This window comes from Temnothorax curvispinosus, unplaced genomic scaffold (genome assembly GCF_003070985.1).
Source record: "Temnothorax curvispinosus isolate PA1 unplaced genomic scaffold, ASM307098v1 QBEX01008653.1, whole genome shotgun sequence".
In the NCBI taxonomy this organism is placed as follows: Eukaryota; Metazoa; Arthropoda; class Insecta; order Hymenoptera; family Formicidae; genus Temnothorax; species Temnothorax curvispinosus.
The window spans coordinates 58,474-73,513 of NW_020218433.1; the positions used below are offsets into that span (position 1 = coordinate 58,474).

A 15,040-nucleotide genomic window follows, 5' to 3' on the forward strand; every position below is an offset into this window, starting at 1 on the left:
TTCTTGGCTCTCAAACCAGGAAATTACACACGAAGACACCTGGGGAGACTTCGGAGTGCGCACTTGCCGAAACGACCGTTAGGATTAACCGATTCGCCAATAGGGGACGAGTACGATTTCCGAGGCGCCCAGATTTGACTGTGGTTTCTGGTAGTATTTCTTACGCTGAACAAAAAATTATATAGGTCTTATAGGGCTAACTGTTCTAGATATAACTGTTCTGAATATAAAATACGATAATATATTATATCTAATAATTAAAACAAGTAAAGATTTATATTATATTTATTTTCAGCTTTAATACTGCATATCTCGAAAACTAGAGCAGTTAGCGCTATAAGACCTATATAATTTTTTGTTCAGCGTAAGAAATACTACCAGAAACCACAGTCAAACCTGGGCGCCTCGGAAATCGTACTCTCCCCGCCAATAGTTACGGGAAAAGAAGGCTATGTATATTTAGATTTAGCTTTATGTAATGTGTAGGCAACGCGCTGAGGATGACCCCAAAAAAGGGTTGAAACGTACGTATTGTAATTGACATTTGATTGACATTTTATTAAAAAGATTTTAGCGAAGATAATCTACGCTTGGCTCTTATTGCCTAATTGTGTTTAATATTAAAAAATGCTACCAATATAATGATATTTTACACACAAGCAGATCATCTCAACAAACAAAAATATGACAATAAAATTTGAAACAATTTACAAAAAATTTTTTTCAAGAAAAATAGTAGTAACATTTATTTACAGTTACTAAATCTACGTCTTTTACATTCTATTAGAATTGCCGTAATTATTTATATACATTTTTTTTATTCTGGATCCCTAGAGAATTAATATCAGTATTTTTAATATTTCCTGCATGACCTTGATGTAATTGGACCGGTACCTGCAGGACATCCTTAAGAATGTCCTGAGATATTTTAAATTTTGTCATGATATATTTAAATATAAAATATGAAATATCTCGTAAAGTATTCCTCTTCGATGACTTTACCTTCATACTTTAAACGTAGAATAATAAAATTTTGTAACATTAAATGCGTCCACAAATACAATCAAATTTTTGAAAATAATGTTTTCTGTTTCTTTTTTACAACAGTCGATTTTTTTCATTATCCTATGTATCAAAGTAAAGTCATCAAAAAGTAAATACTTTACGAGATATTTCATATTTTATATTCAAAATATCGTGATAAAATTTAAAATATCTCAGGAAATTCTTAACGAAAAAGAATTTTATTACAGTGTTTTGAAAACGTCTTAACAAGGGCTACAAAAATATCCAATGAAAAATAGAGGGTCCTATTTAACAAATTGAAGGTAACCTTCACGTGACCTTCAAACGACTACCCAAGATCAAATCATTACAACTATCTTTTACTATCTTTTGTCTGAAACATTTTTTTTAACTACGTGATATTGAGATATTTTACTGTTCAAATTAAAACAGGACACCCTGTGTCATATTTATGTTTGTCAATACTCAATGAACCTATTTTTCAAACTTCTTTTGTTAATAACTTTCTAATAAACGAACGACAGCTAAAACCTTTTGGAGATTATTCAGGAGGGTGATCTTCATTAGAGGTATCTCCTCTAAACGAGAATTTAATCTAAAATTTTTGTAGAAGCTCAATGCTGTACAAAATTGTATATATAATTTTTTATTATGATTTTAATCAAGTTTAAATTAGAGAAAAATCTAAATTATAGAAAATTATAGAATTTATAGCAAACTTTAATAATACTAAAGTAATATTTAATCTTAATCACACTTTGCAATTATGTAAAAAAAATTCACAAATTATAATAGTGCAAAAATCTCTATTACCAGTACTAGTGTGATATAATGAAGATTTCCTGTGGTGTGGAAGTGTTGATCCTCTAAGGTGAGTTGGTAACAGTCGCGATGGTAGATAAGCTCTATTCATCCTAGCTTCTACCTCCATTACCAGTTCCGGGTTTATAACTACATGCATATTACCAACCAAGGACAGCACGGTAGTGCAGTGGGCACAAAAAAACATGCAAAATAAAAAATAAAACTCAATAAAATATAAATAATGTGCAAATGCTAAAAAAAAATAAGGATTAAGGTACAATAGGCACAATATAAAAATATAAAAGCTTGTAAACTTAATCAAATTAATTTCGCGCGTGTGCGTGCGCGTGTGCGTGCGCGAGTGCGTGCGTGTGTGTGCGTGTGTGTGTGTGTGTGTGTGTGTGTGTGTGTGTGTGTGTTTGTGTGTGTAGTTAGAAAAATAATCCTATAAAATCGTATAAGTTGGTAAAAAATTTGGAAATATTAAGATGTTCCGCATCGCATGGATCGTATGCCACACTCATCTTTCCGTTTAGATCACTTGACATTTCTACTATCAAGTTTAACATTATCATAAAAACATATATTTATGTATAAATATATGTTTATATTATACCATATAGTATATATGTATTTCACCGTGGATTACATGCGTTCTTATTAATAATAATAATGATTTTTGCAATCTTATAGATATTATAAAACATATGTGTGTGTGTACTATTAATCTGAATAACGTGAGGCATATGCGATCTATGCGACATAAACGAGAAATTTAATGAAAATTAAAAATCTATCCGGCACAAAATGTATTAGAGTTAATATAATTAGTGGCCTGCTGTAACATGGTGAGTTATCTAATTGCTGAATGTCAGTGAAAAATAATAATAGAAAGCTACAATTACTTTCTAACTTTAAAATTGGTATGTATTAACGTAATTCAAATAGTTAATAACTTTTAATTACTAAACACTTGTAGTTGGACAGAAATTTTATATATTGACTTGAATGCAGACATACTATTTCAGATTTGATTCTCCAACACATAAGCGTCCCTATCACATTCTTCTTCTTCTTCTTATATTTTGACCGTCAAGCAATACTGCTCAAAATAAAGGCCAGGGCGATCCATTCGTCGTATAAGTCGCGAGCGGCGTAAATTACCAAGGTTCTAGGCCTCGAAAGGCGCCGATGCAAGAGCCACAAACTCCGTCGATACGAGACACCAAGTGGTGCAATAACAACTGTCGCGAGCGTCCCGCGGCTGAGCTTGGCGTAATCGAAACATAACGGGCCCCCTCTCCTACGCACAGAAGGAGGGACCAAGGAAAACTATGGCTGAAAACCCATTGATTGGGTTGCCGTAGAAAGGAGTCGGATAAACTGATGAGTAGGATCACTCAAAAAAAGGATATCCTTGGGAGCGTGCAGAAAAACTTTCTCAATGTACTTAATTTAATAGGAAGCTTTACACGAGTATATACGACAATTAAAAACGACGTAATTTATGTCTTGAATAGGGTGGCCGCAAGGGCCCCCGAATCTATTATGTTTTTCCTTGCTAAGCTATGATTCAAGTTGTAGTGACCACTGCGCAGCCTATTTATTAACACTATTTCCTTTCTTTTAAAAGGTTTTTTGTAAAAGGAGGGGCGATTTTTGCTGTTATGAAAAAGATTGTAGAACGGAATACCCTTATTCGAATCACAACAACGCAAGTACTCTGCGAAACGCTTTCGAAGGGACTCTCTGGAGAACGAATAGAAATCGCTGTGCGGGACTTTGAAATTAGGACTCTTTTCTCTTTTAGTAGCTACTTTAGCCGCCCTGTCCGCTCGAGTTCATTGCCCTCGATACCACGATGCGAGGGAATCAAGGCTAGACGTATATCTACACCTTTAGTGGAAAGCTGCGAAATTTTTTCCCTTATCCAGGGAATAATATAATTTTGCTAGTTGGCTCTACTTGAACATACGTTTTCAAGCTCTTGGAGTCAGAGAAGATAACTACTCTGCGAAGGACTATCTGCCCAATAAAAATTAATGCTTGAAGGATTGCCCATGTCTTAGCCAAAAAAATTGTTGTTTTCGGAGGAAGCTTATGCATAACTTTAATTTTAAATCCGGTGAGTAGATTCCGGCACCGACGAATAAACTAGGGTCTTCCTTGGAACTATCAGTGTAGAAGGTCGTGGCTCCTTCTCTAAGGATTTTAGAGTCCTCCAAGAAAATGGAATTAATATTAGGCATATCTGGAGGAAAATTAAACGCAGTGTAATGAATGTCAATGATAAGAGAATTAAAGCTGTGGCTAAAAACAGGCAGGGATGCGGATTGATAGGTTTTTTCGATTTTGTTTAGTATGGAAAGGAAGGATCTATAAGATGGAATAGAGTTTGTAACCATTTCGTGATTATGGCGTGATCTAGTTAGCGGATGTATATTGTCAAGACTGATGACTGGGCTGAATTCCTAGGCAACGTTTTTGAGAACCATTTTGGAGGTCAGATACTTGAGCCTGTACTGTAGCGGTGGTTCTTTAGCTTCATCCAGCAAAACATTGATGGAAGTGGACTGTCGATAGCCGTATGCAATCCTGATAGCTTTATACTGGATGCGTAGAATCTTTTCGAAGATGGTGAAGTTGCCTTGAAGTTGGTAAACCTAGCAGCCGTAGTCTATGGAGCTACGGACAATCTCCTTATAAATCATGTCCAATTGCTACGGGTGAGCGCCCCACCAGACACCTGCTAGGCCTTTATAATATTTAAAGCCTTTCTACATTCACCGATCACAGTTGTAAAGTAGGGTTTGCCACTGAGTCTGAAGTTTAAGAGGATGCCCAGAAATCTTACAGTTTCGCTATATTGTATCGTGTTACTCATGATGACTACCTCAGGAATAATTGTAGGCAATTTGTCTTATGCGTAAAGATCACGGATTGTGACTTAGACGGAGAGAGCGCCTTTGCTGAGAAGAAAATCAGTAATTCTTTGAGTAGATTCGTTGATGAATCGAACAGCGAACAGCTCTTCGAAGTTTTTATTGGCTGAGTAAATAACCACGTCGTCAACGTACAGCAGAATTTGGCAGTCCGGATTGATGAGTTTTATGATATCTTTTATATATCCTTGTGGAGTGCCCTTCCTGGCATACATAGGGCCGAATTTTTGGCCGCTCTTAATGTAATAGATGAGCCTGTTACTAATTAAGTTCATTACAAACTTACGGAATCGAGCAGTAACTTTAGCTTTGCTGAGATCCTTATCCAGGATGTGAGGAAGAACATTGTCGAACGCTCCATCGATATCAAGAAACGATGCCACCGTGTGAACACCCTTGAGAAATCCGGCCTTGATATAATTTGTTAACGCTACTATGCTGTCCATACAGGATCTAGCGTTACAGAACCCAAATTGCACATCTGACAGTATATCGTTATATTCCAAATGTCACCTAAGACGGTTATACATGCATTTTTCCATAACTTTCAAAACGCATGAGTTAAGTAAAATAGACCTGACGCCCTTCCCACCGGGCTTGGGTATAAAAATTACCAAGAATGTGCGCCAGTCTTCGGGAAATGAGCCACTTACTAGAAAACCATTAAAAATGTCCCGAAATTTACACCAGAACATGTCAGGGAGAGTAGATAGAATGGTTTAATCAAGTTGATCCAGATCAGGCGCTGATTTAAGCTTAGAGGTTTTAAGTGGCGCCTTAACTTCTTGCATGGAGATAGGGCCGTCCAGTCAGGAAGACAGGTGCTCCGTATTTGAGGCATCCATCTCCAACATTTCAGTCAACGAGGGGTCGTTGGGTGAACAGGAGGAAGGTCACAGTTTGTTAACAGCAGCTTAAATTAATTCTTTCTCCCTCAACGTATCGTTAGTAGACTGAGTGGCTTGATCTCTTCTTTTGAATGATTTGATGAATCTACAAACCTGATTGGGCGTCTTAGCGCTAAATTTTGTGCAGAGGTTCTTTCAACCTGCGGACCTTTTGCTTTTTAAGAACCCGTCTTGCAACAGCGATAGACCTGTTATATTCCATTAAAGTTTCCAGAGTGTAATAATTCTTGAAATTTTTTTCGGCTGTTCTACGAGCCTTGACAGCCGCCTCGCACTCTTCGTTCCACCAGGCCGGATGAAATTTGCTTTTGATGGGAGAGTCCGAAAATTACTTTTTCCCAGAGCGTTAGTTATGCACAATTTAATAATAGTCATATTTGACTATAAGTCTCAGTAGCATCGTTGACATTGATGTTATTTACATTCTGTACGTCTTTTTCAATAGAGACGCTAAAGCTTCAAGCGAGTCCTTATTAAACTTAAGCCTGTGGATGAATTTGTGTTTAGGATCCATGTAGTCGTGCGAGTGTTCGAGTCATTATCGCGTAAAAATCAGCTGTGTTTTCAGTTTTACTCCCCTCCGCTCCGCTCGACTCCGATGAGGCCGCGGGGGGTAGGAGCTGAAAGGAGACTGAGCGCGGTCTCCCGAAGGAAAACCGCCAGTGTGTAACGGAGCGATCGTCACTAAAGCATCTATTGCTATACTTTCGTAATACCGCTTCTGGTTCGGCGTATCCGCTAGTTACGCGAAAAGGCGCATAGCGCTTTGCTTTGCCCGCGATTCTCTTTATGTATGTTGATAATAAACTTGTTAAGTTATACCAAAGGGTCTTAAATTATTGATACAGTCCACTCTAACCAATCCGTGTAAGGACGATAAGACGTTCCTGTCTTAGACGATAAGCGAACATTTTGTCCTTCGAGCCGGATCTATTCCGATCGAAGGCCTCGCTCTTCGCGAGTGTACTCAATAAGCTAGTAATTAACTCTCAGAGCCACGTGGCTCAAAATCGAACGACTATAACGGTCATCAAGCAGCCTGACTTCGGACACGTGCTTCGTGCGTGTGAGCCAGTGTCGGCCGCGTATTCCGCGCGTGTTAGTAAGCAATTCCGGGCGCGCGCTCTGCGCGTAATAGAAGGTGTTACTCATTGTGGCCCGCGACAAGGTCCGTGCTTCCCATGGCTGGCCACGAGTAATTCTCACTCGGTGAGACAAAGAAATGAAGATTGCTCTCAAGCAACAGACAATGCTCTCCGGCTATATAAGCCTCATGTGGAGTAATCTGCTAAAATTAGACCAGGCGAAAATAACGCCCAACGGAGATTCGCAACCGACTCGCCCTGCTGGACGATTACTGGAAGCGGTACCAGGATGGACATTTCGGTCTCCTTGCTTATGAAGGGATCGTTGGCACGGAGTACACTACGAAGGATACCTTTTTCGTTACGGAAGAAACGTACTTTCACATGCGCGTCAAGCTTACGGACGCGTTGTCGCAGCTGGAGCGGGGAGCGGGAGCTTCAGGGGCGGATCGACGAGAGAGCGATGAAGAACGTGGATCGTCGGTGGCGCCGGTAGTTAGGCAGTTGCAGCTCCCGAAAATCAATCTGCCTAAATTTTCCGGAGATCAACTCGCTTGGGAAAGGTTCCACGATCTCTTCCGCTCGTTAGTCCATGACGCGTCGGACATACCGGGTGTTCAAAAACTTCAGTACCTAAAGAGCTGCCTCTCGGGGAAGGCGGAGGCCTTGATGGCCAACGTCCCACTGTCGGATGCCGCGTATCAGGGAACGTGGATGACCTTGTCGCGCGATATGAAAATCTGCGAGTGTTACTCTTCGCGCACACATGAGGAATCTGCTGGCATGTCCAGCTACTAAGGCTTCTCCCAGTGAGCTGAAGAGAATGTTGGGCGTCATAACTACCTCGATTCGAGCGTTCGCGTCTCTCAAGCGACCGGTTAGCCATTGGAACGACTGGTTTGTCCATCTAGTCTGCAAGCTAGACCCGGTTACTCGCCTTAACTGGGAGACATCGTTGGCGGACTCGAGAGCCATCCCAACTTTTAAGCAACTTCAGGACTATCTGGAAAACCGAATTCGAACATTGGACGCAACCCACCTTGAGGCGGCGTTGTCCGGTGCGACTACGAGTGCACCGTCAAAACCGGGCAAGTCTTCGTGCGTATCTTCGAACGCGATAACAATGGGCAAGTCAAAGAATAAGAAGTCCGTGCTCTGCGACGGTTTACATACGCTGCCCTACTGTGGAAAGTTTAAGGGAATGACCGTCATGCAGACAAGGTGAAGGAGTTCAGACTTTGCTTAAACTGCATGCGTGCGAGTCATCGGGCGAATGCTTGCACCGCAGAAGGACGATGCCTGGTGTGCGCGGACAGGCACCATATGATGCTGCACGACGGCGGACAATCCTCAAGGGGCTCAACCGAGGCGGATGGAACGAATCCGCCCCTTTCCCAGGATCCACAGGGCGCAACGGCGATGAGCGCCAGCGTCCGGGCTCCCACTTTATCAACGCGGAACACGCGGTGCTGCTGGCAACGGCCCGGGTGTTATTGCGGAATGCCGAGGGACACGTCGTCAAAGTTCGTGCCTTGCTGGATTCGAGTTCCGAGGCCACCTTCGTTTCGGAGTGGGTGGCTCAAACGCTGCGGCTTCGGCGGGACCTGATGGACGTGACGGTGACTGGCCTCGAAACAAAAACCGGAGCGATCACCTTGTCACACTGCAACTCGAAACTGAGGCACTCGTGCTTAGGTCTCTAACAAATTTGTTGCCTTCCAGACAAGTCACGCGAAAGATGTGGCCTCATCTGCGGGACCTGACCTTGGCAGATCCGGAGTTCTATTTGCCCGCTAGGATTGATGCTATTCTGGGAGCGAACGTGTACGGGCAAGTGCTGGAGCCGGCCATCTGCCGAGGCGATCCAGGCGCTCCGGTTGCCCAGTTAACTGCCTTTAGTTGGGTGCTGACCGGAACTCTAGGCGAAGAAAGTGCTGGGACGAAAGTGCTCCCACCGCGTCAAGGTGTTCCATGCCCAAGGCGTCGCCAAAGTCGCTCAAGCTCTACAGGGCTTTTGGGAGTTCGAAAAAGTCTCGACAGTCCAGCCCCTTACTTCGGCGGAGAAACAGGCGGAAAAACATTATAAGGAGACTCACCAGCGGGACCATACCGGTTGATACATAGTCCGATTTCCGCGAACTTTCTCGGCCAATGCCACGCTGGGCGCCTCTCGGCCCGCTGCGCTCCAAATGTTGCTCTCTTCCGAAAGGCGGCTGTCTAAGCAACCCGAACTGAGGATAAAATATACCGCCTTCATGGACGACTACCTAGCCTTGGGGCACATGGAGCCGGTTCCGCGCGAGGAGCGCCCTCCCGGAGGTTCTTTTTATTTGCCGCATCATGCAGTCTTCAAAAGGGACGATCCAAATAGGAAAATTAGAGTCGTCTTTAATGCCTCCTTCCGTACGTCAACATGTCACTCGCTGAATGACCTGCTACTGCCCGGTCCAAGGGTGCAACCGGACTTATGGCTAATCCTTACCCGGTGAAGGCTCTTCCGTGTGATTCATGACATAGTGGTTCCGCCCGATCCGCATTCACCCGGAGGACGCAGACTTACAGCGCATCGTGTGGCGACTCGATCCAACGGAGGAAGTCAAAGATTTGCAACTCTTAACCGTCACTTACGGGACGGCCGCTGCGCCGTTCTTATCGTTGCGGACCCTGGATCATCTCGCCGCTGATGAGGCGTCCAAGTACACTCGGCGCCTTGATACTGTTACGTAACCAATATTTGGATGACGTCCAGGCCGGCGCTGATTCTGCAGAATTGACTCAAGAGACCCAGAAGCAGCTGGTGGAGCTACTGCGGGCCGGCGGATTCGCTCTGGCGAAGTGGGCACCCAACGACCAGTCCCTGTGTCCTGCTGGGAACCAAGATGAGCGATGGTTGCCTATGGGTGACTTGGTCGGCGCTCTGAGATTGTCGTGGCACATGAAGTCCGACACTCTCTCCCTAAGCTTGTCCATGGTCCCGGTCCAAACCACTCTCTCTAAGAGAACAGTGCTCTCTGCCGCGTTTGTCTGTTCGACCCGTTGGGCTGGGTTGCGCCGGTGCTGATTTTCGCCAAAATATTCCTACAAGACCTCTGGCTGGCGGGTTGTGAATGGGACGAGGCGCTCCCTTCGGAACTTGCCCAAGCCTGGACAAGCTTCGTGGACACACTTCAGGGACTGACTGAAGTGAGATTTCCCCGGTGGATATAGTTCACCGCCGGAAGCACGCGGTTGGAGCTGCACGGCTTCTCGGACGCCTCCGAGAGAGCATGTGCAGTGGCGGTCTACCTGCGATTAACGGACAGCGAGGGCATAATCCACTCGACCTTACTGGTGGTCCGCACGAAAATCGCGCCGATCCGTACTCAAAGCGTGCCATGATTGAAATTATGCACGGCCTTGCTGCTTGTCCGCTTGCTGGACCGGGTGGCCCGTGGTCTCGAGTTGGACTTTTTGTCCATCTTTGGTTGGATCGACGTTGTGTGGCGCCCAGCTGGCTCCGGCCTCATGCTTCGTGATGGACTCCGTTTGTTCCAAACCGAGTGGCCGCCATCGAGGAGGTTCTTCCGACGAGTCAATGGGCCGTGGGGTGCCGCCAGCGGAGCTGATACAGTCGGAGCTGTGGTGACACGGCCACGGCCCGTCCTGGCTGCAACATGAAAGAGCCGAGTGGCCTGCCGCTTCCACCACCGACCACTTCTCCACTCAGGAGAAGAAAAAGAACGCTGCATCACAACGTTTAAGCAACACCGGCAGATGAATTGCTGGAGAAATTTTCGACTCTCTCCCGGTTGACCAGGGTCACTGACCTATGTTTCAGGTTTCGCCATAACGCGCGGAGAATGCAGCCCGCGCGGATAGAGTTTCTGATGGGCTCGGAATTGGTGGAGAGCATCATGCGTTGAGTCCTCCTGGAGCAACGGCGATCTTTTGCCGAGAAGATCGGGAGGCTCGAGGCGGGATGTCCGCTTGGGTCAGGATCCAGGTTGAGGGGCCTCTTTCCGTTTTTGGACGAACTAGGGACCATCAGAGTGGGTGGCCGTCTGCATACCGCTCCGTTGGACTACGGGGAGCGACACCCCCTTGTTCTTCCGGGAACGTCTACCCTCTCGTGCTTGTTGGTGCGGCACGGACACGCGACGACGATGCACGGGGGGGGGGGGGCCTTGCCCGATACAGAGCTACTTACGACGTCGCTATTGGATTCTGGGCAGGAGAACGTTAATCCGGAAGAAGATACACCGCTGCGTGCGCTGCGCGCGAATTCAAGGCTGAATTCGGCCCCCAGTAAATGGGCCGACTACCGCCGAAGAGACTGCGACCCGCCCGGGCTTACATATCTTCCGGCGTGGATTTCGCTGGACCCATCAGGTTGCGTGCAGCAAAAGGGTTATATTTGTCTTTTAGTATGCTTGGTGACTAAGGCCACTTGGAGGCGGTCTCAGACCTCTCAACGGGCGCCTTCCTTGCAGCTTTCCGCCGTTTCGTGGCATGACAAGGACGTTGTACGCAGCTGTGGAGCGACAACGGCACAAACTTCCGCGGCGCCGATGCGGAACTCAGGTCAATGTTTAGGGCGGCCTCCACCTTTTACCAGGAGACCGGAAGACTGTTAGCAAACGAAGGAACTTCGTGGCACTTCATCCCCCCGCATGCACCTCACTTCGGTGGGCTCTGGGAGGCGGGCGTGAAGTCCACGAAACACCAACTACCACCTACGACACGTCTTGGGCGACCAGGCTTTGACCTACGAGGAGCTCGCTACACTCCTGTGCCAGGTCGAGGCGTGCCTCAACTCACGCCCGCTGTGCTCTGCCAATACGAACCCTTCCGACCCGACGGCCTTGACTCCGGGCCACTTTCTAGTGGGGGAATCGCTCACGAAACTCCCGGAACCGGAAGAGGCTCCAGATGCTATCACACATCCAAAAATCCGCTGGTGACTGATTTCGCCGATGCGAGATCATTTCTGGCGCAGATGGTCCGGAGAATACCTGCACCAGATGCAGCAGACCGGAAGGTGGAAGGATGCCAGGCTTAACTTCCGGGTCGGCGATCTGGTTCTCATCAAGAGCGAACTCTCACCACCGTCAAAGTAGTCAATGGGGAGGATAACCGCCGTGCACCCGGGCCCTGATGGGTATGTTCGCGTTGCCACTGTTCGTACGGCGACCACAGAGTTGACCCGGCCAATCACAAAATTGCGTCTCTTGCCAGTCTCCCCCCCCCCCCTCGAGTGACCGTCTAAAGAAGACATAAAATCGAACGTTCCATAGACTTACAAAAGGAGGGCGCGAAGACCGGGAAACGGATCTGAATGAAACTTATTCCTATAATAATTCCCTTCACTAACAGTAAAACATAGTAAAGCGCTAGCATTTCAATACACAGTAATTAATAATAATTATTTCTCGCTGCTTCAAATGTTATAAATAAATTTGAGGACAATGATTAATTGTAAGTTGGAGCACTTTTGAAATAATAAAACATAATGAACTATTGTTTATACTATTTAATCAATGAACAAGAATATAAAGAAATATATATACTATATATACTATATATACAGCGAGAAATAATTATTATTAATTACTGTGTATTGAAAACATTTTGTAAAAGTAAGGTAAGCATTTCCCTTTATTTTGCTTATTTCTTGTTAAAATTATTAAATTTATTTATTTTGCTTCAATTTAACATTTTTATTATTAATGCTAATAAGAAAAAAAATGAAGTAAAAAAAAAAGATTTGCAAAAGATCAAAGCCTTAGCTGCGGCAATCAAAGCCTTAGCTGCGCGGCTACGCCGCTTCGTCGAAGTTCTGCGCTAGCAAACCGGTAGACTTGTGTCGCAAGGTTTCCACGAATTTCTATCTCGAAAACGGCTGAGGTTGCGCGCTAGCGCTTTACTATGTTTTACTGTTAGTGAAGGGTTATTATAGGAACAAGTTTCATTCAGATCCGTTTCCCGGTCCTCGCGCCCTCCCCTTGTTAGTATAATTTTGCTAGTTTCAGTTTAATTTGCCTTAATAAATTACTTGCTAGTCCGTCTCGCCAAGACTGAATGACCGCGTTATATATGTATACATATATGTATTTTACTACGGTGAGAGTGTTAGAACCGGTCTTTTTCGTCGCTCAGACGAGGCGGGCGGCATGTTCGAGTCATCACCGCGTAAAAATCAGTTATGTTTTCAGTTTCACTCCTCTCCGCCCCGCTCGACTCCGATGAAAGACCGCGGGGGGGGAGAGGAGCTGAAAGGGGACTGAGCGCGGTCTCTCGAAGGAAAACCGCCAGTGTGTAACAGATCGTCACTAAAGCATCTATTGCTATACTTTCGTAATACTGCTTCTGGTTCGGCGTATACGGTAGTTACGCGGAAAGGTGCACAGCGCTTTGCTTTGCCCGCGAAACTTGTTAAGTTATACCAAAAGGTCTTAAATTATTGATTATTAATTATTAATTATTAATTATTGATACAGTCCACTCTAACCAATCCGTGTAAAGACGATAAGACCTTCCTGTCTTAGCCGATAAGCGAACAGCGAGTGACTAGGTACATGGTCACTGCTCCTTAAGTCATCATCTTCGTCGCTTTCACAAACGCTAATAGAAACCAGATCAGGAGAAGCAATGGTCAAGTCGATTACAAAATTAATATTACATGCCAGATTGAAAAAAGTAGGGGATCCATTATTTAATATAACGAAATCATTATCCGCAATAGACGAGGCGATAAGTTCACCGACGTTGTCTATTCGTCTGTCGTTCCAGTCGGGACGGTGGGCATTAAAGTCTCCTACGAATAGAGCGTGCCTGAATTGTTTAGCGTAATTAAATAAATTCTCAAAAAAAAGGGGCAGGGGTATCTTGACCCGTGTGTCTATAAGTTGCAAATAAAAAGCTCCTGGCGTTAAAAGGGTATGGTGATTGCAACCATTTCTACTAAAAAGTGCGCAAAGCTCGACAAATCACGGACAGAAAAAGCAAAATTATTCCTAAGTAAGGTGCAGACCCCTCGGGATCCCGCGATACTTTCATCTGACCTGATAAGATTAAAGTCTTTAATATTAATATTCTTATTAGGATCTAGTAGGGTTTTATGCAGGCAAATAATATCGAATTTATGAGCCTTCTCGCGAAGAGATCTCCGCTAGTAATCTATGATCCTGGACGAAATATAACTCCGCAGCAGTCGGTAGTTTCATGTTTTAAAGGTCTGTATATCAAAAAGATCATAAGAATCCATTGATACCAATTTTTCTGATTTTTAGAATACCAAATATTTAGGACGAATGCCGAGGCAGAGATTAGGGGAAGTTTTTTAGACGTTAGGTCCACAGAAAGTTATCTTTCTTCCGTTAGTTCAAAGTTTTGGTAATTATGCATATTAAGACCCCACTTGCCAATGACCTTGACCTTGACATATTTGTCAAGGTCATGAGCCTGAGTAACCTTGACCTTGAAAAAAGTGGCGGTCACGATCCGTTCAAAAGTTACGAAGCATTAAAGTTTTCGCTTTGCAAAATTAGTTGTATATCGCCACAAATATTCACACAGATGATCGACTAACTATCTTGTAAATGACTAATATATATGTGGAAATAGTACATGTACGAACAAAGGAAAGTCTTTTAAAGTAGTAAATGAAAATTTTAAAGAAGTGGAAAGCCAACGCATGTACTTTAGGCACACTGTGTCTAGTTTAATAATAGTGGAGCCCCCCGCAGAAGGGCGGAACCTACTGCCTCCACGCATATATTTTCCACGCGAAACGAGTTGTCACATGGGTTCGTGGCGTGCTTTACAAGATTGTAAATAGAGGCGGTATTAAACAAGATAAGTTAGTCGATCATCTGTGTGAATATTTGTGGCGATATACAACCAATTTTGCAAAGCGAAAACTTTAATGCTTCGTAACTTTTGAACCAATCGTGATCGCCACTTTTTTCAAGGTCAAGATTACTCAGGGTCATGACCTTGATAACATATGTCAAGGTCAAGATCATTGGCGAGTGGAGTCTTAATATGCATAATTACCAAAGTTTTTTTAAAGAGAGCGACGAGAATTGGCATCCTGAAAAAAGGGCGACAACTTCAGAAGACAAGGACGACGACTTCGGTGAGCAGAAAAAGAGAGATCTGCGCCGAGCAAATTCAGATGATCCCCAAAGAGAAAGAAGATGGGGATTGTCCTGGAGCCGGTAGAGGGGAATCTGGCCAACTACTTCCGGAAGAGATTCATGCTGGAAAAATCATGAAGCGTCCCCTTGATAACTAG

At 44.4% G+C, this 15,040-nt stretch overlaps 1 protein-coding gene across 1 annotated transcript in view; it reads right to left on the reverse strand.

Moving 5' to 3' along the window:
- The window catches only part of LOC112458091 (serine/threonine-protein kinase SIK3-like), a 139,763-nt gene that overhangs the window by 28,896 nt on the left and 95,827 nt on the right, over positions 1-15,040 (reverse strand). The window contains exon 7 of the mRNA XM_025021527.1: positions 1,840-1,977. Coding sequence (XP_024877295.1) covers positions 1,840-1,977 — 138 coding nt within the window. The remainder of the gene's footprint in view (positions 1-1,839; positions 1,978-15,040) is intronic.